Here is a 27924-nt window from a genome sequence, read left to right as displayed (position 1 = left end):
TGATCGTTGTTTGCTTCAAGTGCGCGGCAAGTGTCGTTGATTTTTCGACTTTTTTAACTTAAAATGCGCTTTGTTATGGTTTTCTTTTTCTTTAGGTACTCGGTATCATCCACTTTACTGATATGAGTAATATATTTTTATATTTTTGTCTGCCTTTTCCTGTGCGCTATTTCTCCATTTCTTTATCTAAACGCATACATATTTATATAGATATTACGCTGAAGCTGCAATTGTTTACGCTTTTGATTTCTACGCTAGTATGAACTTTTTTCAGTACGGTTGTTCGCGTTGTTCCATGCGGTTGTCGGTGCTTCGCTGCTGGAGCAGATATAAATCGAAAAATCAAATAATTGGTTTACGATAATTTCGTGTGTGATATTTTAATAGTGATCTACCGAATCAAATGTATATTCATATTTGTATAGAGCGCTGAGTGGGCACTTACGTACATACATACATACATATGTATGTTTTGTGGCAGTTTGTAACTAATCTACAAGCTTAACTAGTAATTTGAAGCAATTCAACGCATTTTCTGGATTATAAATTTGAAAGGCTGGAGGAAAAGCAACTTGCGCTCTGCTAACATGTTTTCAAATGTTGGATTTATAGAGAAATGTCGATGGCGATTGAAGTGAGTGCAGTGCCTGTTGAAATTTAAAAATTTAAGAGTAATAAATATATAAATATAAAAAATGAGTATTATAAAAAAATCAGTAATCTATATCGAATTTCATTTTCAATATTTTTTTAATTTTTTTTGTTTATTTGTTATATTATATATTAAAAACTCATTATTTGTCTTTAAAAATTAATATTATTTATATTTGAAAGTGCTAAGTGTACGAAAACTTAAATTGAGTTATGCTCTTTACCAAAAATGTTCACATCTCATTGAATAATAGATATTAATGGTTTGACATTTAGCAATTTCGCAACTCGACCGCGTGGCTTGACATTTTGTTTACCGAAAACCAGTCTTACATTTATGAATGTACATACTATGTATACACACTTACACAAGTTTTTGTTGTATTTGTATTTATGTTGTGCATTCCTAAGAAACGGCCAACTAGTTGGCCGCATCAGCTGAGATGACTAATAAACGACTGGTTTTGTTAAAGCACACACATATACTTATTTACACATCTACATACATACATATGTACGCGTGTAATAAAAAAAGTAAACAAAAGTTTATTTACAATTTTGCGCATATTGTGAAAATTAATCGATTTCTAGTATTTTAGTCTTTATTAAAAATTATGAAAATTGCTCATATAATTATGTATCATGCAATGACAGCAATCATTTTGTGGTATTTTACGATGAGTAATATGAGTAGTATCTCAAAAGCAAATGTTATATCTAGTATTTACATATTCTACGTATGTAGGTATTTCTAAATTTTTTTCCATGAAATTGCCAACCTTTTGATGCCGCCATGTTTGGCATATCAATGAAATTTCACTTTCGTTTGCCCATAAATATTGAAGTAAGAAATTCAGGTAGCAAAACAACTCATATATTACATACATAAATACTAAGTTATATGTACATAGCAAGGCGCATCAATGTTTATTTTTAGAGAGCTACCTGTTCACATTTAATTTCATTCATTACTGTACCTTTACTCAGTTCGCTAACAAAGCTAACGGTTTGTTTAAAAAATACCGTTTCACAATGGTTTTGATACCTGCCGATAATTTACGGATTTTAGAGAAATGCATTTACTTGATTTGGTGACTAAAATTGATCGGGGAGAAAAATGTACAATGCGATTGTAAGTAGCTGGGCTTTCTAGATGTTTCCATCCATACGTATATTTTTGCTCATGATAAATGGTATTTACTCCAATACATATATGATAACTTGATAGTGGTGTTTTATCATCATCCAGCAGAAACATTGATGTGGATCGGAAAAAATTTTGAGGAAAAACATCTGCAAAAACTTGTTGCAGACCACAGCCACGCCTCCGAATACTGCGCCACTGAGTGCGTCCATAATGAATACCAAACCGTTGCTTCCCCAGTATGCACTTTTTAGAAACATCAAATGAATACCCAAGCTTCTACCCTTCGTATTTCAAAGGCAAAAGAAATCTCTTTCATCTAATGCTTTCACTAAAGAAACTTTATCAATTCGGTAGCTTCCCTTAATAGCGTAGCAACTATATTTCCATTATCTTTGATATGACATTTATTCTCTCGAAGACTGTGTTACATTCCTTACGGAATATCATGATAATCCACTCTTCTGGGATACGGGATATAGATGTAGTATATTTCTGGCTGAATGACTTCGCCAACAAACAGAACAGTCACTACTGGGTAAGTCAAATCATCGTGTGGTTAAGGAGAGGCAACTTCATCTCCTTTGACCGCTGTGTGGAGATTGTGGTTAGCGGCATCATCGGATCTTCTTTCTTTCGAAATGTGGCCGAATATGCTGCCTCCATCAATAGCAGTGTATAACACGATCTTGCTTGGCTCTTTTTCCCACAAGACGTCACGTCTAAACATGGACACAAAGACTTTTGATTATTTTCGCAGAGGGTAAGTTAAATCAAAGGTTTACGTCAATCAACCACCAACGCTCCAGAAGTCCGAAGACACCATTCAGTGTACTATAGCCGAAATGCTAGACCAGGTCATTGAAAGTTGGCCTAAAGGGATGCCGTGTTGGCCATTTAGCAGACATTTTGTTGAAGTCATAAATGGCATACAATTATCTACATAACAAAATATAGCAAAATCCATTTTGACACGCCTTTCTTGTTGGTAGACCCTGTATATGCGAATAACTGTTATAAAGATCAAAATTATTCAAAATCTGCACTTATGAGCATGACCGATCCAACACTGCTTATGAAGACTAGCATTCTTTTCCTGTGTTTATACTTTCTACTAAGGGAAACATACTAAAGTTTTAATGTTAATATGCGAGCAATGAGGGGCAAACCAAGAGGCGATTCCGGCTGCTTTTCACATATTGCTGGAAAAACATAATTCGCCAGCGAATCTACCGTCTTTAGGTATACAAGTATAGTGAAGGCATATAATACCATCGGCAAAAAATATAATAATAATTAGGGTTGTGATATTATAGCGGCATAAGTGATTTCGACTGATTTGTAGATAACAACCAACAGTGTAATCGGTAGTTTTGTTCGAATACGAACTGTAGTGCTCTTTGATATTCACAATCTCTTTTTGGAATATACTTAAGTAATTTTTCGCTTTTATAAAGTAAGTGATGTGTAAATATATAGTATATTTAACAAGTGTTATTTCACTACAATCACAACAATTATGTGGGAGTAGACAAGCTGAACCTGAAACTTTCAACAAGATTACACAAATATGTCGCGTTTATAAAAAATATTTAATCTAAGTGAATGGAATCATACCATTTAGAGAGATATAAAGACATAAACAAGTTAAACACGTCGCATATAAAGCGGACATCTGCCCCACCGCCCGTCTTATTACCATAAGCGTGACTTTATCGCTAAGGATAAAACTAGTTATACTGATTGTATAACTACTGTTAATATCTAAAGTACGGACTAACACTTCTAGGACTTGGGTTATATGGCTTTTCCAACAAATAAGTTAAAATATTTTCTAGAAAAGTTCGAATTTATATAAGAGCTAAAACTCCATGGCCATTAACCATTATTGATCGACTTAATACTTGTAGTTCTTTCCATTATGTGGCGTGAGGTACTTGATAGATCGGAAATGTGAAGAAAGGTTATTAGACAGCTGTTTGTTCAATTTTAAGAAGTTTCCCAACAGATACTTATGTTTTAGTTGAAGTTTTGATCCCTTATATTATTAAACTTTCAATCCCTATATTAATATATGAATTCAATTTCAATTAATTTTAAGAAGACCGCAGCAAACTCGCATAATAAGTGGCAAAGTAATTATATATCAAAACTATAACTCTCATTTTTACATTGGTATAACTATATTTATATATATGTATATTTTTAATTTTTTTTACAACTCTTACCCCCTCAAATGTTAGTGATTGACAAACAATATAGAAAAGAGAAATTTTTAAAGATTGAAAAGTGAACTTTCTGAATATGTGATGGATTTTTTAAGGAACGAAAATTAGTTGGTGAAATTTTAGTTTGAATGGAAAAACGAAAATTCCTATGTTAAACGTATGGGAACCTAAAAAAAAATAGCGATCCCTTAGAATTAAGCTACAGCGCCCAGCTTGAGGGAGGATTTTTTGTTTGTCAATCACTAACATTTGAGGGGGTAAGAGTTGTAAAAAAAATTAAAAAAAAAATTTTGCAGCACCCTAATATCTATCCTAATCATATCTAAACTTAATTAGCTCTCAAAAAACAACTTTCACGTTTTTCCACCCAATCTTTAGAGTCTACGAACACAAATACCAACAAAATCGACACACAACCGGCGAAACGTCGATCGTGGAAACTGAGTATGGAAAAGTAGAAGGCGTTAAGCGGCTAACTACTTACGACGTGCCATACCACAGCTTCGAGGGTATACCCTATGCACAACCACCTGTGGGCGAGCTGCGCTTTAGAGCACCACAACGACCCATACCATGGGAGGGTGTGAGAGATTGCAAAAGTACCAAAGAAATGGCTGTGCAGGCACACGTCATAACCGGCGCAATGGAGGGATCTGAAGACTGTCTCTACCTCAATGTGTATACGAATAATGTATGTGCTTTTACCGAAAATTTTAAATTATCATTTTCAAGAACAAATTATATACACACAGCCACAGCCCGATAAGCCGCGGCCAGTCATGATTTGGATACACGGCGGTGGACTCTGCACCGGTGAGGCTACACGTGAATGGTATGGACCTGATTATTTTATGCAAAAAGATATTGTGCTCGTGACAATACAATACCGGCTGGGTGTATTGGGTGAGTGTATAGATTTGGCAAAATAAGACATATGAATATCTCCTTTGCATTTTCTCTCTACTCCAGGTTTTTTATCGCTCAGCACACCCGAATGCAATGTACCTGGTAACGCTGCCCTTAAAGATCAAATTCTGGCTATAAAATGGGTTAAAAATAACTGTGCGAGCTTCGGTGGCAATCCCGACTGCATAACGGTTTTTGGTGAAAGCGCTGGCGCTACCGCCGCTCACTGCATGATGCTGACCGCACAGACACAAGGACTCTTTCACCGTGTGATTTTAATGTCGGGCACTGCCCTTCCTCTATGGGAGACAGAAGGTCAAAAATATCGTGCTTTCAGTCTTGCAAAATTAGCTGGCTACAAGGGTGTTGATAATGATAAAAGTGTGCTTGAATTTTTAAGAAAGTGTAAAGCGAAAGATCTGATGGCACTTGAAGGTCGTACGCTGACGTCAGAAGATCGTGCGCGCAATATATCGACGCCTTTTGTCTACTGCGTGGAGCCATACGTGACGCCGGAATGTGTGATACCGAAGCCAATAAGGGAAATGATGAAGACTGCGTGGGGCAATGCGATACCGCTGCTGGTCGGCCATACGTCAGACGAAGGGCTGATCTTCATGCAGGGTGAGTTTTATTTTTTTGGAGAGGGTGGTATATATAATAAAAGAATAACATATATCGGTTGAACTATTCGGTATGATTTCATGCTACAAGTCGGTAAAACATAGAAGAGTATATGTTGCGATAAGTTGATGATTCCAGGCTCTATCTCACGTTTTAAATCATCTTAAATGCCTACTTGATAATTTATGCTGCAAATATATTAAATTTTATTCTTTATTTCAACACCACATATAATTCAGGAGCCAAGGCCTTAGCCAGTGCTGCCCAAAGGCAGAAATGTTATTCTCTTAAACCCTTTGTGCCCTTTGAAGTAGCCGACAATGAAGAGAGTGAGAAATTCGAGCAAAAATTGAGAACAGTGCATGTGAGTGGTAAGACACCTACTATCGATGAATATAAAAATGTAAGTTTATTCTTTAAACACGCCCCTATAAAAAGCATGAATACAACATTTCCTTTTTATTTATAATATTTCAGATCATAGCCTACTCGTGCCTGCACTTTTCGCTCTATCGGCTCATACTTTCACGCTTATCGCATGCGGCCGGTGCGCCACTTTACCTATATCGCTTCGACTTTGACTCCGAAGAGTTGCCGCATCCTTATCGTATATTGCGTATGGGGCGTGGTTTGAAAGGCGTGGCACACGGTGATGAGCTTTCGTATATTTTTTCGAATCTTTTTTCGCAACGCTTGCCAAAAGAGAGTCGTGAATATAAGACTATTAACCGTATGATCAGCTTTTGGACACAATTTGCGCGCACTGGCAACCCGAATGACGAGGATATACCTGGTATGGCAACGTTGACTTGGGAACCATTGAAAAGAAGTGAACCAAAATTAAATTGCTTAAATATAAGCGATGATTTGAAGTTCATAGAATGGCCAGAGTTACCGAACGCGAAAGTATGGGCGAGCGCTTACGACAAGCACACAGAGTTGCTGTGTTGACGCGAAAGGTAGTAGCCAGAAAGTATTTGGTAAAAAGCAGTTCAGACGTCGGTTTGAATGCAAAATAGTCACTTGTTTGTAATGAAATATTTATATGAAACATTTAAACATATATATTTTTATAAAAATTATATAGTACAATTATATATTTTGTTGTTTATGAAACTGTTGTTTGTAAATAAGTTTATTTTGATTGAACGAAAATTAATCAGATTGACCGCTGTGTATAAATGTATATAATATTTGTGTTAAAAGTATAATTTTAGCAATGAAAATCCATACAATGAAGCTTTAAATATTGGTAAAACTTGTACAATTTATGTAAATTTAATAAATACACTTGCAATGAAAAAAAACGAAAAAACAATCGTTTAAATTTTTGACGGACTCTCTTTGTATTATGTAATTAATTATTTTTTTTTTTAATAAATCAATTTTAGAAGTCAATCGGGAGTTGCAGGAACAACTTAAAGGTCCAAGAAAGTATCTGAAATGAATTTCCGTCTCTTTGAGGCTCAACATAGCGTATACGTTATCTAATACCATTAATTTACGTGAGGTTGACTTATGACATTTTTTAAAAACTCAGTATATTACGATAACTACACAGCCATAGTTGAGAATTTCATTTCGGTCGCCTTACATACTTTGCAGTTGGCGAGGATAGGTACTATTTGGGACAGTTAAAAATTGCATTGTATCGGTACCTATAATTATTGGTTTATTCCAATTTTTATAAACGGTGAAGCAAACCTTTTACAGTGACAACACACATGAGGACAAACAGTAGGAGGAGTAGCTTTATAACTCCTCGGAAGCTTTTGAAGATTCAGTTTGAAGTACTGATTTCTTATTCATGCAGGCCTAACTTTTAACTGCCCACGATTAGGAGTAGGCACTGAAGGAATATACTGTAGAGAAGAACCAGGTTTAGGCGCCTGCTTTCGTGGAGTATGGTACGCAGCTATGGCAATTCGATTCCAGAAAAGAATCTGGTACCCTTATACATTATTATAAGTTATTTTTAACATATATGTTTTCAACGAAATTTCCCTTGATTTTGAGGCACTAATTGCGGTACAAAATCTTTGTTGGTTCGAGGCTGCACATGAACAATTCATCAAACTGTTACCTTTCTTATAGATTGTTAATTAAGAAAAAAGTTGTAGTCATTGTAGCTGATTAGATGACTCTGTTGAAAATTACTGCCAAGGCGAGTAATAAAAAAATAATTATTTTTTAGTTTTAGTTATACTTGGAACAGATGGAAAGAAATTTGTTAATAAAACTTTTATTTCAAGGTCATAGTTTAATCTATGTTCAAGAGCCTATATGTAAAAAATATATATTCACGATCGTAAAGAATATTTTGTTTTTTGGCTTTGACAGAGAAAATCAATTTATTTCATTAATTTTGAACTTTTACTCAAACAGACCACCATTTATAGATTTCCAAAAATTTCAAAAACTTGCAACTTCGAATATATTACTTTATAGTATGCAGTTTTTCGCTTACAAAAGTACTGTACATCCCAGTTTACTCAATTAGGCACATATCAGATAATTACTATTTGCATGCAAGCGGTTTGCAGTGAATAACTTATTTTTGTTAAAACAAACCTATAATTTTATTCCGCAAATATGAATTACAAATATATGTATATCTAAAGTGAGCGTTTCAAATATACCAAATACTGCGGTGACTTTGAGTGAAATGTACTAATATTAGAATTCATGTTAAGTATACGTAGTGGCGTCTAATACTAGCAATTGTTGCACGGAATGACCGAAAATATTAACTTCAGGGCAACATAGTAATAATATGCGTGACAGAATAAGTACAGTCTATTGATATTTATTTTGTAATGAGTGCCTATCAAGGGCCTATCAAGCAAAAAAGGTGTGGGCATTAAATAATTATAGTTTAAGAAGATATGTGAAAATATTTATATAAAATATAAAGTGCATATTTTTTCTGGGAAAGACTTTCGTCAGATTTTCAGTAAAATATTTCTTTAGTATACTTTAAATTTTCATCTTCTTTGAAGTGGCGTTGCTTGGTAATGACTTAAGTTTAAAAATTGTGTATAGTGTTATGCGGAATACTCTCAATTTGATCTGACTTCAATCATTTTCATCCCAGACATTTTTCTCCGATATTATATTGCAACCAACCAGATCACAAATGAAACAGGAAAACAGAAAAAAAGCTTTAATATCGGCTGCACTGATACCCGGATATCTGCCACAGGTGCATTTCTTATAGAATAAAAAGAAATAAAAAGATCTTTATCTTGATTTTGATTGGCCAGTTGGAATGGGTTCTATATGCCAGTGGTCCAGTCTGGAAACTTTCTTCGAATAATATAGAATATTTTTAAATAACAAACTATGCCAAACTTCGTGAAGATATCTCGTCCAATAAAAAAGTTTTTCATACAAGGACGTGAGTTTAATCGGTCAGTTTTTATGGCAGCTATATGCTATAGGGATTTTGTATCAGTGTTCCCAACAAATGACCAACTTCTTGGGCAGCAAAAGACCTGTGCTAAAAGTTCGCTTATATACAGACAGATAGACGGACAAAGCTAAATCGACTAAGTTCGTCACACCGATCATCTGCAAATATACTTTATATCATCGACTTTTCCTTTTGACTTTGACTATTCACGAGTTTTGTGACATTATATCTTATTCCGGATATAATGAGCATGCACAATTAAGCAAATGTGCTGCACCTTGCCACTTTGGTGTAGGGTGAGGTCTTGTGGAGTGACTAAGAAGCCTAATGCTTATCAATTATGACAATTGTTATATGTTAAAACTTTACAAAATAAATATTCACGGTAACTTACGTAAATCATCAAGCAGACTATAAAATGTTTAACAAAAAACTAAATGGTGCGGAGGAGTTGCAAAAATTCTGCCGAACTCTCCATATCAACAAAACACTAAGCAACAAAGTTTACAGAAAACTAACTAGCAATGATTTTCATTTCCATTTATGAGCATTCATATATGTAGACACAGAAAAAAAGTTATTTTTTATTCAATGTGCTAAAAAAAATTATTGATTTTACCGCTAATCGGTCGTCAACCACATATAAAATATTTTAGCGAGGTTGAGACCGACATAATATATTTTAATATTTATAAACAGACTAACATATGAATTTTCGTGTGGTCGTACTCCACCCACCCGAAAATAGCCACCTGTGCTGCAAATTAGTGTATAATTTGTTTGAAGTTTATTGCCACGTATACATCGATCGCCCCCCGCTTTGATGGGGCATTAAGGGCAATAAGGGCACAAGAAGACCAGCCGTCAAAGGAGAGCCGGTAGCGATAGCATGCATATTTACAAATACACTGCATATCAATATTAATGTGCATGCACGTATATAATTAAATATGTGAGCGGTACAATGAACAACGGCGGCAATGCCAACGAGATAAGGCGTATGAGCGATAGTGTATCAATTACGCTCGCCCAATATTGACACACACGGAATCGGTGTTGGCATATTAGCGGCGCTCCGTCACGGAAGCAATAGCTGTTAGGCTCTCATTTTACACACAATACACACATACTCATGCATGTATTCTTATAAGAATGTTTGCATATGTAGTATGAGCGGCTGCTGTAGCAGCTTACAAATTTTAGTTGTTATGTTAGTTTGTTAATTGGCATTTTTTAGAGTTTGATGGTAAGTATTTGTGGTTAAGCCAGATTGTTACTAGTTCATGTGATCAGCTATAGAATATTTGTTTTTTTTAATATTTTGAACAACAGGTTAAAAAAAGTTTATAATTCTTGAGAAAAAAAACGGATTTTTAATAATAATATATATTACTTACAAATTACTTTGCTGCGTTACAAACATTAGGTGGTAAAGTTCATTTCGAGTGTATAATGCCTAGAGTTTATTTTGAACATTTGAACTGCCACTACTACAAATGTTGACTATGCTCTGACGGCACAGCCCACCACTTAGTCGCTCTATTTAGCACATCTAATATTAGTTTTATTAGTTTTCGTGTCGAATCGAAGATGTTTATTTAATGTTCTGTATCCAGTTCTGTTCCAACCAGCAACAAGTTGATTTTCTCGAACTACTCCATAACCAGTTCCCAATTGAGCTCTCATCATATAGTCACACATCCGCTCGCCTCATTATTGTTCTGACTGTTTGGTTGTGGCTTACCAGCCACTTATTCACAGATACATTTGCACATACACATACCAAAATTTTTATGCCCATTCATTTAGTCAGTGGCTGCGCCTGTATGTGTGCATAGCCACGCGTTGGCCTGTGCCGCCTTGCTCGCGCTTCGCAATTCTCAGTTGGCGAACAACCCTTGTGCAAAACGGACAGACGACACGGTTGCCGGCACCGAGCAATATAGACGCATGAATAATAAATTAAAAAAGTGGATTAAATAAAAAAAATCAATGAATTAAGATTTAATAAATTCACGGTGAGAAAGTCAATAGCAAACAGGCCTGCAGGACATTTGCCGTGAACGCAGGTGCTGCAATAAGTGCGAGCAAAGTGAACGACAGCAACAAGTGCGGCGAAATTGCGCGCTAAAACGCCAGCGACACACATGCGCATACACACCGTTATCCTGCGGTCGATTTTTCAGTCAGTTCATACATTGATACATACATACACACGGGCAATAAGCATCGTTAATGCGCGTTAAATTGAAATTCATTGAAGTGAAGAAAATTAACTAAAATTCAAGTGAGCGAGAAATAGATTGCTCGGGCGTTATTTTTTTTAGATTAAATTAAGATTAAAGTTTACAGTAAAGACTGCGTGCATAAAATAAAAAAATAGAAATATAAATAAGTTTTTGTCATCTTCGAATTTCGAAGTTCTAATTAACAACAACTAAAACACAAAACAGCGCCAGCATGTCTTTCGATATACCGTTCGGCGATCAGATGCGTATTGCATTAAGGTAAATTTACTTTACTTTTCCTTTCTAATTAGACTAAAAGCAAGCTAAACCCGTTCACACGAAATATTAATTCTTCATCACGGAGTAAATTATTGAAATAGTTTTATTGCTTATCCTGCCTCCTTTATCCTATCCTTCAGCGGCCAGCAACAACGCGCTAAACAAATCGCTGTTGGACAAGAGCCGTGCATAAAAAGATATGACAAGACATGTCAGCGCCCATATGAATGTATAAATTATATTGCTTTAAACTTCCAACTATACACAAAGCGACTTTGCATACAATGCAAATTTATTTCATTCTTGCTGACTGGACATTTATTTATTAAGGCCAATTTAGTGAATTCTATGAATTCTTGATGTCTTCTCATGTTCCAATTTAGAGTGTGTGTGTTGTGTGCTGAGAGTCAGCAAAAAGTAAGCTGGAGAAGAAACTTTTCAAAAGTAAGGCAGATAAAGTAATATTGAAACCAAATGTTGGCAAGTTTTAGGTACAGGTAACTGTTATTTGAGTAAAAATTGAGCTTTCTTGATGAAACTTGTTACGAGCGTTCCTAAGTAAAAAAAAATCGTAATGGGGTCTCTCCACGCCTACAAATTGCCATTATGGATGCGATAAAACCTACCATCCGAGCTCCCGCAGCTTCTGACGAGTCATCAACGAAGTGTGTGGTCTGGCGTTGTCCTGATGGAACACTACACCCTTCTGTCGGCCAATTCTGAACGCTTCTGGTCTATCGCCTGCTTCAAGCGGTCCAGTTGTTCGCAGTAGATGGTAGAATCAAGCGTCTGGCCATATGGGAGCAACTCATAGTGGATGATTCCCTTCCAATCCCACCAAACACACAGTACTGTCCCCCAAAACACCATTAATCTCACGGAACGTTTCTCTAGCGGATTTGCCTTTAACGAAACTTTAAAATCGCGCGGATTTCGGCGTTAGTGATCTCCATATTTACACGTCTTTTACTGTTGAACGCAATATCCAAAAAATATCAGTTTTTTGTAGAATACATAGAGGTGTAATGAGGACAGTGATCCTCAATATCTTTTTTGTTAATGCACACCTAATAAGAACTTATACGAAAGAAATTTAACCGGTATGCAGTTTTTAATTATTATTTATTACAGATTTTTACTACACCTTAATTGGAAGTAATTTTGTCTTAAATATTTGTGCGTTTTAGAAAATTGCGAAAAAATTAAATTTTTCTTCTGAATTTGGTTATTTCCATTTTTAATATCCATATTGCTAAAATATTTCAATTAGCACCCAAATCCAGCGCACAAAAGAAATTTGGCTTGCATTTTGCACCTCATTCCACAGCCGCCACGTGCCTTGCGCCCCAATTATTCTTCCGCACAATGCCTTCAAAGCGATAATATGGCAATATAATTAGTATTTCGTAGTTTCATGTCTAACAAATATTCCCCGCCATAATATCTAATACATACTTACATAATTACATACATATATGCAGTAGTTTGTGGAGGCGATCGAATATGCGTATGCATGCATGTACTTACATATGTACGGTAAGTGTGTGTATATACAAGTAGTTCGCTGGCTTCCAGCGCCACGACGAATATTTCAGCGCATTTATTATTAAACAGGTGTCGGCGCTGCGGCACACAATTGTGCAAATGAGATAACTGGGCACCTTCTAATTTGTTAATTTATATGCCCAGTCATAAACAAGCATACATAATTTCATAGTTGAACGAAGGTGTGTATGCTTTAGTATTCCATTTGTTTTAAGTGCATACATTGGCAAGAGCCAATCACTAGGTGTCCTGCGGCGGCGAGCAATTTGAACTTTGACCTCGTAGCGACAAATAGTGCACACTCGCCGTCTATTTATCTGCACACATGTGTGTGTGTGTGTGTGTGTGCCACTGTTTGCAAGCGGTAGGGCTAAGCTATGGCAATCTTCAACTAATCAATCATAATAATGCGCATGTGTTGTGGGGCTATAGTATTTTGATAGTAATTGCTTGATAAGCCCTGATTCGCATATCGAAAAGCCATGTGACCATTTCGTTGATTGATTTGAGATTTTCATAAGCACTTTCAAAGATGACGATGCTTCACTGCTTTGAATTGGTGTGAAATCATCACAATCAGCCACAAAATAGGGAAATATTTAGAGAGCGAAAATAATGGATCTTCATGCAGGAACTTTACAAATTCTAATTAAATTCTATGAATTAGCTATCAAATCGTCTTTTTTAGTTTGACAGATAGATAAGGAGATTATCCAAGTAGTTACATACATATATAGTTGACAAAGATTAATTTTTCCTAATTTTATAAAAGAACTTTGTTGACATTGAACTTGATATATTATACTATTGCTATTGTATCTTCGTCGCGAAGCCATATAGATTATAGAACTCAATAAATTTTAAGGGACTTACTACTGTGTCTTTAATCTTTTCTCATTCCACAAGCTTGCCTTCTAATTCAATTTATCTATACTTGTAAATACAGCATTATTTTAACTCTCATTATAAATTAAAGCTCATCTCATACTTAGAGATAACAAGGTGAAGAGTATAATAAAGCAATCGCACAGATATTTACTGTTATTGCGAACGCTCTAGAGTTGTGGATGTTTGCATAATATTTACTGTACTTTTGAAGCCATTCTTATAAAAGCATACAAATATTTTGCTCAACCAAATCTCTCTACAAATTTCCAGAGAACGCCATAACCGGAAAAAATGCAAGAATATTTTAAATATTGTTTCGGCATTGGAAATTTGCATGCGCTTGCGCAACAAATGTGAAGACGGTGCACACATATATTGAAATAATATATGGTACATAAATGGAGTTTATTCAGATCAGTCTATTGTAGTCCGAGGGTAATAATTTCGAGCTCAAAAAGAATGTGAACTGACACAACCTTGGTTTTCAGATTATTAATTTCCTTCTATGAAAACAAATTCTTTTTAAATTTTGTTGAAGAAAAATATACATCCACCTTTATACATGTGCACGTCGCAAAACTAGTCGATCAACAAGCAAGCCTCCAACTTGAACAGACACTCATAGACAGACAGGCATACATACATACATATTAGTTCGTTTGAATCCAATTCGATAAGCGTTGACAGGCAGACAACAAATTTGCATCAGACAATCATTTTACAATGCATTAATTGTACTGTTGTGGTCGGCTGAATACAACAAGACCGTACGGATTAGTTAGCAAGCTTTTACATATACAAAGCAAGCTTATAGAGCTGTGTGGCTATGTAGTTTATGCCGGCATTTGGAGATGAATTCGCCAAATCGGAGACCACCTATATATATATATATATGTATGTAATTGCCGACGGGGTATGTGGCATTCGAATACTCGTTCCGGTTCTCCTTCCATGCAGCATTGACAGTAACCGCACTCGCTCACTTTAACAACAAAAATAAACTAACACAAGTTGAACAGGGTATATTTATAATTAAACACAACAACTACGCCACTGTAAGCTGCTGGTGAACTAATGGCTCCTTCAAAGGCTACTATACAAACATATTTAATACTACAGAAACACCTCCAGGTTTTGGAACACAACCATTATAGGAAAGAGTGAACCCTGAATTTGCGATGTAAGTAAGATCTGGTATAATTTTCCGATTTAAAGCTGTCTACAACACATTCAACAAACACGGAACTTGAGACATTCAGATATAAAGTTGGCATCACTTCAAGATACTTTTTCGCTAAGTCCAAAAAATTTATACCCAAAACAAGACTAGATATCTCTTGCAAATTGCTAACCAACGAATTACTTTTTCTGCCTTCGCATATCTTCACCTCTCTTTAACTAGAGGGTTCTACAAGTGTTTAGCTGCTGGTAGCTGATGTAGTGAAGTGCTTAGAGGAACACATAGATCTCATACGACTTGAATTCGACGCAAATTTCCTATCAACATCTGTGATTTTTGTACTTTCACATGATGACTGCTACATGACATGAAAAACCATCTAATATAGGCTTTCTCTTATCAAAGCATTTCTCTTTTAAAACTACAAAAATAAAATCTGTAAAAATATTGCCAGTACACTAAACCCCGTCTTATCAAAGCATTTTATGTTGATAGATTTGCTGTTCTATTGCTAAAAATAACTGTAAGATTATATAGTGGCAACGATTTTGGACAGCAAATTTACAATAGCAATCAAATAAAACTTCTATAAATGTCCAGATCTTATCTTAAGAATAGCGAAATTTCAAAACAAATTCGCTGAGTGCATGATTGAAACCCACACACATGCATGCATTTAAAAAAAAAAAAAAACATACGTAGTTTGCTATATATATTTCTGGCCTAATAATGTAAATATGCATATTTATCAACGAAAATGGTTTTTTTTTGTCAATTGCTGTTTTGTTTCGGGCTCATTCGCATAGATCCATGATTCGTCACTTGTGACGATCTTATAAACGTCTTTTGAAGCACCGCGATCGTATTTTTTCAGCATTTCTTTACACCAATCCACACGAGCCCTTTTTTTGAGCGATTGTCAAATTGTGCGGGATCCAACGAGAACAAACCTTTTTTACGGCCAGGTGTTCATGCAATATCGAATGTATGCTGATGGGAGAAATGCATAGGCATGCCTCTATCTGAAGGTATGTTACATGACGGTCTTGCATTATCAGTTCATGTACGGCACCGATGTTTTCTGGCACAACGGCTGTTTTTGGACGACCTTCACGGAATTCGTCTTTGAGCGAGCGTCGGCCACGATTGAATTCGTTGTACCAGATTTTCACAGTGCTATAGGATGGTGCTTCATAGCCATACAAAGATTTTAGTTCATCGATGCACTCATGTCGTGATAATTCACGTCGAAAGTTGTGAAAAATGATCGCACGAAAATGTTCACAAGTTAATTCCATTTTTTGGCCGAGATGAATTTTTTAATTCCCTGTAAATAAAAGAATTTACGATTAAATGACAAAACGTTATGAGTGATGTTATGCTAAAAAATGTCAAGCTTTCCAATGGAAATGTCAGATTGCACCTGGCAACACTTAGTGTTGCACTAGGCCAGAATATATATAGCAGCCCTCGTATAAATAAAACATTACAATTTTTGTGGTAATTCTGAGGAATTACTTGTTTGCAAGCAATAAAGCAATAAAGTTGAACGTGATAGCAATAAATTACGCATTATAATTATTTGCAAAAAACTACTTTAATTTATTGTACTTTCGACTCGAAGCATTTGCTTTAGGATTGATAAGTGAGTGAGTCGTCAAAAAATTCAATAATCGTTTTGCTTTTTGTTTCTGCTCTCCGCCAGCTGTCTAAGCTTTATATGGCAAATATGAGCTAGACAAATTATGCTCTATAAATTAGTACTTAAAGTGCTAAGTTGAAATTCAAATTTTTTATCGTTTTGTGATGAAACAGTACTTTTATGAGTAATAAGCTAATAATAAATTATAATCGAAGATATCGTATCAATAATAATATATACATAAATGCAAATAATCTAAAATGCAGAAATTTTTTATAACTAGTAACTAGTTTTCATACACGTGACAATCTTGTGAATGTTTGACTTTCTATTTTTGAATCAGACATCTAGGGAATTTTTGTTAGAACTAAAAAATTTTATTGACAATACGACAAAAGTGCTCAAATTTCCCGAAACCAGTAACATTTTAGACATTTCTGTTGGACTTTCGTAGAAATAGAATAAGGGAACAGCATAAACATTTCTTTTCTTTCAATTTTTTCTATAAAATTTAGTTCAAATTGACTACTCCACAACTGGTTCTCAAACCATGTTGACTGAACTCGCCTTTTATACCGACAAAGTAACATATTCATAAAATATAATTTGCGCAGTAGCGAGAAAAATAGTTGAAATAGTTGATTCTTCAAATTAGCATGACACTATAAAGCTTGCCAAAATTTAGGTCGAAGCTTTATATTTCAACAAATTATCTGTAAATCGTTTCCCTAATTCAGGAACTTTGGAAACATGTATTGCCTTAATAATTTCAAAATGGAATAAGATAATCCGCTGGCTATTTGCGGCATATTTCGGCCTTTTTAGTGGCCCTGGTTAAAGGTTAGAAGATTCCATAAGCAACAGTTCATGAAGCGCATGAAACCTGCACTTCACATCGCAAAATGTTGCCTACATTTAGGCATTTAATTCATTAAAAAAAAAAAATATTTTTTAATTTATGAAATATCTGTTTATTGTTTTGTCATTTGTAGACCACTAAAATAACACATTTTGAAGGTGTTATATATGGAAGCTCTGTGTTGTTGTTGTGCAATGCCAGTGATTATAAAAATTCCATTAATTATGAGTTGTTGATTGAATTCAAGATCTTTCAAGCTAACTCTTATCGCTATGACCTTACGGGATGCCAATCAATGTAATTTAAACAGATGTTAATAAAATTAAATTACAACGAGAAAGTTCAAGTCGCATCAACTCACGAACACATTTGTGAATGCTTCTTGTTATATTTAAGTTCAATTTACACTTTATAAGTATTTGAAGCGTCTTACGACAGCAGCATCTTTCAAGTGCAATTATTTCATTAAAATAGTCATATACACACGTATTATTTGTATACTAGAAAATCTAATTTTAATTCGCACAATCTACGAGCCCACATAGTGACGTCCTAAGAAAGAATTCGTAATTGCACTGAAGTGCGCAATATATATATATATATACGAACCATACGTCTACTCAAGCCGGATCCGTGGATTTGGACTTTCTATTGAATACTTACTACATATATATTTTTATAAATATATATTTATTTATACGTATATGAGTGCATATGTACCTCAGATCTTCTGCATATTTGTTGATTGACGTAAATAAATATAAAATAGTATGGCAAGAATAAACCACAATCTGAAATATAGCAACAGCATGTGTGCCTGTGGAGCAGTGCTTGTTTGTTTTGTTGTTCCTTAAAGAAGCCTAAGCGGAACAAGACCCCCTAATTATGGAAAATTATGGCATTTAAATTTGTTTCATGTTCAACGGCTCAAAGTGCCTTATATGTGCGACTCTTGCAGCGATAAGCCAGCCGGCAGCTTGCTTCTTATCAGCGGCTAGCATAAGTTCACTCCGGGTTCGTGTAAAATTTATGATGAGACATTGGCATATATTTTCAGATTATTCAAAGCGTTATTTGTACACTCAACACAATTTGAGCCTCGATAATAACTTTTTATTATTCGACCATAAATATTTATTTTATCTAACCTTACTTTCAGCTATGTAAAATTCAAAACTAATCAGAGGCGCATGCGCACAAATGAAAAAGTTGTGACCGACACAATTTATGGCAAAGTGAAGGGCGTCAAATGGCATTCGGTTTACGGTGGTTCTTATTATAGCTTTGAAGGTATACCCTTTGCCAAGCCACCGATTGGACGTTTGCGCTTTAGAGCGCCCGAAGAACCCGAGCCGTGGTCGGATGTACGACGCTGTACGCGCGAGCATCTTAAGCCATGCCAATACAATATTATACTGAAGCAAGTGCAAGGCCGTGAGGACTGCCTCTATTTGAATGTGTTCACAAAAACGGTGAGCGCTCAAACAGCAATTTCCTTAACACCCATTACACCAATTTTATTCATGTATATCTTTAATTGCATGTTTCTTAATGAAATTCGTTTTACAGCTGCATCCTCAGAAGCCGATGCCGGTTTTGGTTTGGATCTACGGTGGGGGTTTTCAAATGGGCGAAGCCTCGCGTGATATGTACAGTCCTGATTACTTCATGATGGAGAATGTTGTAGTCGTTACTATCACATACCGTTTGGGTCCATTGGGTAAGTAGGTTACAATGCTACCGAATGTATGCCTCTATTTAATAAAGTGTGGTCTGTCAAAGGCTTAACGCAGTCATTTCAGTTGGGCCGATATTATCCAGCAATTCTGGGGATAGTTGAAGTGGTCTTTTACTGCAGTCTGATAAGACATGAGACATGACTAATTATTCTTGTTATTTATTTACTATTCCCATTAGGCTTCCTCGTGCTGGAGGACCCCGAGTTGGATGTGCCTGGCAATGCCGGTCTCAAAGACCAAGTGATGGCTTTACGATGGGTTAAGCGCAATTGCCAATTCTTTGGAGGTGATCCTGAGAACATCACTGTGTTTGGCGAAAGCGCTGGTGCTGCCTCAACACACTACATGATGCTCACCGAACAAACTCGTGATCTATTTCACAAGTGTGTCTTAATGTCTGGTACCGCACTGGCACCATGGGCCAACATACCTCAATACAATTGGGCTTATCGATTGGCAAAAGCCACTGGCTACCGTGGCGAAAATGAAGATCGGCAAGTTTTCGAACACTTGCAGCACTGCAAAGCGAGCAACATGGTGAAGGTGTGCGAAGATCTGCTCACCAGTGATGAGCGTCATCAGAGGATGATGTTCAGTTTTGGACCAACAGTAGAGCCATACGAGAGCAAACATTGTGTTATACCGCGTCCGCCTTTGGAAATGATGCGTAGCGCTTGGGGCAATGAAATACCCTTGCTAATTGGTGGCAATAGTTCAGAGGGTCTGCTAATGTTCACCGAGGCTCGCAAATATCCGGAACTAATGCACAAATTGAGTAAAGATGCCACATATTTGGTGCCGGACGACGCGAATGTGAATGTGGACCAGCGAAAGGATTACGGTGAGAAGTTGTTGCGTCTACATTTCGGTGACAATGAACCTCGTTGGGAAACAGTATTGCAGTATGCCGATGTGAGTATATAAATTATGGTTAAATACTATGGTGGACCTTTTCTATCGTACCTGAACTGGATATATTTAAAATTTCATAAGCGCTCATATTAGTTTTGAAAACCAGGTTTTTTTTTTGAAATATACTTACAAATGCATGTTCCATCCAGAGAACAAAATTTATAAGCCCAACGAATCATACACCCAATTTGAATATAAATCTAACTATATTTGTATGTTCATTTGGTTTTGAAGATGAATCTCAACTGTTAGTGATATAGGCTCCATCACAGATATATATTTTTTCTGCAATTACTTTACCTGTAAGGTTGACCATTCTAAAGCCAAGCATAAACCACCACATAATCATGCATTTATCAAACTGCTGCTTATTTCCGGTACTTAGATGCTATTTCATCTCTAAATTCTGAAATGTACTTTCATTTCATTTCAGATCTTCTCTTACAAATACTTCTGGCATGGCATCCATCGTACGTTACTTTCAAGGCTTCATCACGCCAATTCGCCTACTTACCTCTATCGTTTCGATTTCGATTCGAAGCACTTCAATTTCATGCGCATCATCACCTGTGGCCGCAACGTGCGCGGCACCTGTCATGCTGACGATCTCTCTTACTTATTCTACAATGCGGGTGCCAAGAAGCTGAAACAACGCAGTGCCGAATTTCGCACCATTCGCCGATTGACCACAATGCTAGTACGTTTCGCCGAATGCGGCAATCCAAATATACCGATGAATGAAGGGCACGACCACAGCTACCATTATCACCATCACCATCGGCAGCCGGCACACCACGCGCAACCAGTTCAGGCCAATAATCAAAATGGCAGTAGCAATGCGCTTCAAAATGTGCAACACAAGGCAAATGGTGATGGGCACGAACACCATAGCCGAGAGCACAGTACGGACGGCAGTTTTGATGATAGCGTCAGTGACGGCATCGAGCTGGCGCTGGAGGTGAAGGCGGCATTGACGAAAAATGAAACGCCACCACAAGAGACATGGTTGCCGGTATCACGCGACTCGCACATATTCAAATGCTTGAATATCTCCGATGAATTGGAGGTGATAGATTTGCCCGAGGCAGAAAAGTTGCGTTTGTGGGACGAAATGTACACAGATAAAACCCTACTCTATTGAGTTCGTGCTTATTTCGGGCACGTAATTACGCTTTCCCGTTTGCTGTGTGGTTTGGTTTGTTGCTTAGCCACTTCGTTTGACAGTCGAGAGATTGCTTGTAATGGGTTGGCCGCACGTGATGTAACTGTAGGCATGGCGTATTTAAATGTGTGTGTTTCATAGGAAGCCTTTGAAGGTCTTTCAGAATACATCCTTCGTATGTGATATTAAGTGGAAAAATATACCTAAACTCTGTATGATCAGTGTTAGTTATTTCTGTACTGCTAAGCAGTTCGAACTTTATTTATTTATATAACAGTTTCATATATTAGCATATTTGTATATAAACACTATTTAAATAAATATATATATATTTATTTTGTATATAACATGCAAAGTTGTGTTTTATTTTTTTGACATTTATTGCTTTTATGTGGCCCAATTAGAGGCAATTAGCATGATTAACTAACTCATTATATTTGTGCTTCTCACTTACTCAATTTAGCTTGAGCAACTAAAGTTTGACAGCTATAAAATAAGCGCTTCAAATTTAGTTGCAGAATTTTTTCCATAGAAGTGAACGTTTTCGATCATTCTGTTTGTATACCAGCTACATGCCATGGTTGTCCGATACCGGCGGTTCCAGCAAATGATCTTAGAGAAAAAAGAAGTTGTGAAAAATGTCAGATCGGCATCTCAAAAATTGAGCGACAAGCTCCTGTTGTGTGTATATACAGGCGGACAGACAAATGAACATGGCTAAATCGACTTAGTTCGCCATGCTGATAATTCACATATGTATGTATTTGATAGAGTCTCCGACGTTTCCTTCTGGATGTTATAAACTTTGGGGCAAACATAATATGCCCTGTTTAGGGTATAATTAGTGAGACATTTATTAACTGTCGAGCAAGTCGCGGCTACCGAAACGCCAATGCATAGAAAGAATTAGCGCGGAAACTAGCACATACACACCCTGCAACTCATAAAGCCTTTGCGTAAGAAAGAGAACAACGTAAAAAAGAATTTCAGTTAAAACAAGTAAGGAAGGTCTAAGTTCGGGTGTCACCGAACATCTTATACCCTCGCATGATAAAGTGATAATAATTTACATATTTTTTTATTTTGCTGTAAAATTAATTAGATTAGATCAATTTGTGTACTTTGAGTATTGAATTGTATTTTCATTTCCTAATGTATAGTATATTATACAGAGAAGGCATCAGATGGAATTCAAAATAGCGTTATATTGGAAGAAGGCGTGGTTGTGAACCGGTTTCACCCATATTTCGTACATGTTATAAGGGTGTTAAGAAAATATGTTGTACCGAATTTCATTGAAATCGGTCGAGTAGTTCCTGAGATATGGTTTTTGGTCCATAAGTGGGCGATGTCACGCCCATTTTAAATTTTTGAAAAAAGCCTGGGTGTAGCTTCTTTCTGCCATTTCTTCCGTAAAATTTAGTGTTTCTAACGTTTTTTGTTAGTCGGTTAACGCACTTTTAGTGATTTTCAAAATAACCTTTGTATGGGAGGTGGGCGTGGTTATTATCCGATTTCTTCCATTTTTGAACTGTATATGGAAATGCCTGAAAGAAACGACTCTATAGAGTTTGGTTGACATAGCTATAGTAGTTTCCGAGATATATACAAAAACTTAGTAGGGGGCGGGGCCACGCCCACTTTTCCAAAAAAATTACGTCCAAATATGACCCTCCCTAATGCGATCCTTTGTGCCAAATTTCACTTTAATATCTTTTTTTATGGCTTAGTTTCGGTTTTCGCCATTTTGTGGGCGTGGCAGTAGGCAGATTTTGCCCATCTTCGAACTTAACCTTCTTATGGAGCCAAGAAATACGTGTACCAAGTTTCATCAAGATATCTCAATTTTTACTCAAGTTACAGCTTGCACAGACGGACGGACGGACAGACGGACGGATTTCAACTCTACTCGTCACCCTGATCACTTTGGTATATATAACCCTATATCTCACTCTTTTAGTTTTAGGACTTACAAACAACCGTTATGTGAACAAAACTATAATACTCTCCTTAGCAACTTTGTTGCGAGAGTATAATTATCAATTGGATCTTATACACTCATAGAAACTGTTACCGAATTATCAGGCTTGCTGGGTATGCATTTAGTAACTTTTACTATTTTTTAGTAACTTGACAAAAGTTGAGTGTTAAAACTATTTTCATAACCCAATTGAAAGGGGGCTATTGAAAGTACAGGTAGACTTGTTCCTAGTATAAAGTAAGGATCAACTAAAAATAAATTTTGTGTCATCCAGTTAACAACAGAAAAAGGAAGCGTTTTCTCCGAAGTCAATAAAAATTAATTAAGCAATTTTCCTCCTCTTAAAGATTTTTAAATATCCAACTATATAAACACAAATATTCTCAAAGCTCCTTTAGTTATACGTTATATAGTTCATACACTCACCAAATGATCTTCGTAATCCAAAAAGCTTAAGGTTCACTGACAGATGTCGCTAGAAGTGTTTGCGTCTCTGATAGATTCATGGTTGAAAATTTTGATATACCACGAATTTCAATAGAAGTATCTCAGCGTAGCTTTCAATGCCACATTCTTTCAATGGTTTGCAGTTTAATGAGAGCGGGCCGATTTTTTTTTTTAAATCGCGTATACGAGAAAAAATTTGTAGGGATCATTCTGACCAACTTAGCCTAAGACACTGTGCGTTAGCTAAAACCGGTTTAGAGCCAACGGTTTTTATTTTTTTTTTTAATTTGAACTATCGGTTATATGTGTTATATGCGCTATAGTTGTGCGATCTGACTGATTCCGACAAATTTGATCAATAAATTCTTAAAAATTTCGCCCTAAATAGCGCTTGCTCGTTTTCTCTCTCTACTTTCAGCATACGTGATCTTTTCGCAATAATGTTTGTGTAGTTAAGCAACAGCATCAAGTCTAGGCCAGCTTTTATTATAACATAACTATGATATACATAATTGTAAAAAAATTAGTAATCCTTGAAGATTATAAAAATAAATTTATGTAAGTGCATTAATTAGCTTTAATTAGAGATAAAATTATTATTCTACTGAGTGCTACTACATACTTCTCTAGTATGCATAAAAAGCAGATGTACATGTGGTGTGAGTAACTTTCGAACGTTTTTGTGTAAAACTTCATATAATCATATTTTTATTTTAGACAGAACATTTAACTACAATTTATAGTGTTATCCTATGTCTATGGGAATTTTTTAGTCTTCCACTCAAAACCACTGGAAGTGGTTATAATTAAAAGTTAATCCATATTAATGAGAAAAACTTTAAATTTTTTGTATCTTATTATATTATTTTTTTTGTAAATAATTTAAATTTTTCAAAACAAACGTTATAAAGAGGCATATATGAGAAATTGTGCAACAATTAACATTTTTTTTTGCAAACGAGTGTAATAATTTACCCTATAAACATTGTGCTCTACTGAAGGCATGCACGCAATTGTAGCTCTCGACTGCATGGAAGCCCCACATGAAGCATGGAAGGAATATAAAAGAAAATATACGATTAAAATATTGCTTACACACACAACCTTAAACTCACATTTCCAGCCAAAAAGTCGGACTTACTGCGACTTAAATTGTAATTAAAACTTACACGAGCTTCGCGTAAAAGTACATATGTACACACATGCATATGTAGTTAATAATAATGTGCCCGGACATTTTGCCTACTTTTGGCCGCGAAAACCAGCATAAGTTGAGCCCTTCTGCCAGCGGAGCAGTAATTAACAATAGTAATTTCATTACATATTTTTGTAATGTATGACAGTCATACATAAGCATGTCGCCTAGCAGCCAGCACACCAACTAAAAAGGAGAAACTCATAAATAAACTTGTATGAAAGCGCTAAGCTTTTTATGTGCCTGTGAATTAATTTAAAACTCTCTTTTGTGCTGCGTGGGTAGATGAAGGTGTTATAAGTACATGGTTGTAGCAGACATTAGTTGGTATGTACATATGGATTTAGTGTAGCATGTATCCACTAGCTCATGATCAGCGAAGGGCAACGAGAAAATGCTATGTTATTTTAAATTAATTATGTTGCACATAGAGAATAAAAAATGCATTTACCTAAGCCGGAACTTAGGCGTGTACTCACTGTGAGCAGAAATAAATGTTAATCTGCGCCCACATAAACATGTTCGGAGAATGTGAGAACATTTTTGAGTAGAAACCTAGTATTTCTAGCTATTTCTTTGAGGTTGTGGCAAAACAAAAGTCTCGGAAGATAAATTCAATCGCCTCTATACCACTTTTCGGAACTAGTTACCTTAGGGGTTTTCCTGGAGAATCCGGACTACTCCAATTATGTATTTTTGTTTTGCTAATTTGGTCCATGATTTAGACCCACGAGTGTAGAAGAATGTAGGTTCGCTTCATAGCTTCCGCTACGCAAGTAAGGCTCTCTTAATGCAGAGAGCGCCAGGTATTCATAAGCTCAGTTCGAAACTATTAAAGGCCTTCCAGTCAAGTTGATCCTCGACACGGATCGCATGACATCTTGATTCAGCCCTTTTCTGTACTCCAACCATAGCACAACTCCCCATTTGAATGCTGTGTTATTGAAGAGCAGCGAACACCAAGGTAAAAGGTCAGACCTTAGATATGTATATACCTACCAATCGGTTCCTCGGGGAGAGCTCATGCGGGATTTTGCTAATCAAACAAAGCTAAATAACTTTCGGATGCTTGCCGTGGGTATACAGCATTTATTCGAGGAGCTTCTCCAAATAAACTAAATAGTCTATTTGTAGTTAGGTCGCTTTTGCTGAAATAAATCATAAATTATCTGCTGTATTCTGCGAATTTGTGTCTTTTTATCTTAAAAATTGTTTTATTAATCATTTGAGTTATTTGAGGTGTGTCACTTTTAATGAAAGAATTGTCTTTATCATACTCTTTTCGATATCTTAACTCCAAAATGTCTCTTAATTTACTTCCTAAACTAGAAAACCCTATTTGGGTAAGACTTTTTTTAAAACAGATTTTCTACAATATAGAGACGATTTGACCATAAAATTTTAAGGAACAGGAACTGTTACTTTTCGAGTTTTAAATTTTTTGTAGTTAGTATGCGATATAAATAATAATGGGAGACATTTAAATTAAATTAGGCAAAAAGTCTAGCTTTGTGGTTCCCATATAGCTTGGTTCTAAAAAAATAAAATAAAGATAGCATTGGCCTTCACTTGGCGCAATATCTCATATTGAGGTATCTCAATGGAATAAAATGGCCGCTTTTATTATTAATTTGAACTATTATTAATTTTCTTGGCTTTTATTTTGTTGGAAAAGATATCTTTTACTCTTTCTAGCAAAAATAAATATTCAAAGCCCTTCCGTGACAATCTTTGGCAGCATTTGTTCCCTTCCTTCAATTAACACGAAATGAACTCATACTTTAGACAAAGTTGATTTCTTTACAACTTCCTTTTGTTCAGGGAATATAATAAATGCTAATTTTATTTGGGAAATAAATGTATTTAACAATTCCTTTCATATACAATATTCATACAAGCATTCAACTTTTATTTACATCTTACCACAATAATGTCAATGAACTCAATAAATGCCGCAGCTTTGTAATAACAATAAACAATAATAATAAAATCGATATTAGCCAAAAGGGATGACAGCTACATAACCTCAATATGCTGGGCAATCAATCACTTAAATGTTATCTTTACATCAACAAAACTCAACACATAGACCGACCGACCTCTCTCGCAGCAAAATTGTATAGGCAACCGCAGCTTAAGAGATGTAGGCCGAATGGTGGAGAGTTTGCCGAAGAGCCTTGAAAGTTTCAACATTGACCAATTGCTTACATAACGAAAGGCAAGATGACGAGCGAGAAGGGTGCTGCTGGCTCTTAAATACCCAATGCAAGCAATTACTAAATGACAGTGCAGAATTACTCAACACACAAACAATTAAGTAAGTGGCAACAATTGGGTAAACTGTGAAAAATCATAAATGTAAATAATATATTTTGAGTGAAAAAAAATACTGCCAAATTTTCTTAAGGGGCTACACCAGTGTGACACTTTAAAAAAAAAATTTTATTTGCTTTTTCGATAGCTTATATTTCCATAAATATTCTGTGAAATCAGGAAGGTCGTATCTTGAATAGCTCTTGGATGCCAGGGTTCTAAAGAGCGACCGCTCGGAGATGCAAACATATGTATATAAGTGAAACTTTAAACGCGTTTTTCTCGAAACGACATTTTTAAAAATTGCTGGCGTCATAACTCAACGAGAAATTGACCGATCTACTTCAAATTAAAACTGAGTATTTTTTAATACTTTTACTATACAATGACCTACGATCTTTTTCAGTGGTTGAAAATTGCCCATTTGGCATTAAAAAAACGACCATTTTTTACCTAAAGAAACGATTTTTTTTTTCAAAATTACGCCATTTTGTTCATTATTGACATTTTTCAAAGCTCGTAGGTCACTGTATAGGAAATATCTTTAAGTTTAATAAACTTTTCAAATTTTTTTGTTTCAGCAACTCAT

General features: G+C 35.7%; 1 protein-coding gene across 1 annotated transcript; it reads left to right on the top strand.

Moving 5' to 3' along the window:
- Positions 1 to 250: 250 nt before the first annotated feature.
- On the top strand, positions 251 to 21754 carry LOC126750800 (uncharacterized). The gene is made up of 11 exons (XM_050460528.1): positions 251 to 634; positions 4402 to 4714; positions 4776 to 4926; positions 4993 to 5553; positions 5793 to 5956; positions 6031 to 6499; positions 11394 to 11472; positions 18746 to 19058; positions 19156 to 19306; positions 19504 to 20237; positions 20671 to 21754. Exons 1-11 carry the CDS (start codon positions 588 to 590, stop codon positions 21376 to 21378), a joined length of 3690 nt encoding a protein of 1229 aa, XP_050316485.1. The 5' UTR covers positions 251 to 587; the 3' UTR covers positions 21379 to 21754.
- Positions 21755 to 27924: the final 6170 nt, after the last annotated feature.

This window comes from Bactrocera neohumeralis, chromosome 2 (assembly GCF_024586455.1).
Source record: "Bactrocera neohumeralis isolate Rockhampton chromosome 2, APGP_CSIRO_Bneo_wtdbg2-racon-allhic-juicebox.fasta_v2, whole genome shotgun sequence".
Classification (NCBI taxonomy): Eukaryota; Metazoa; Arthropoda; class Insecta; order Diptera; family Tephritidae; genus Bactrocera; species Bactrocera neohumeralis.
This window is presented reverse-complemented; position numbering and strand designations above follow the sequence as displayed.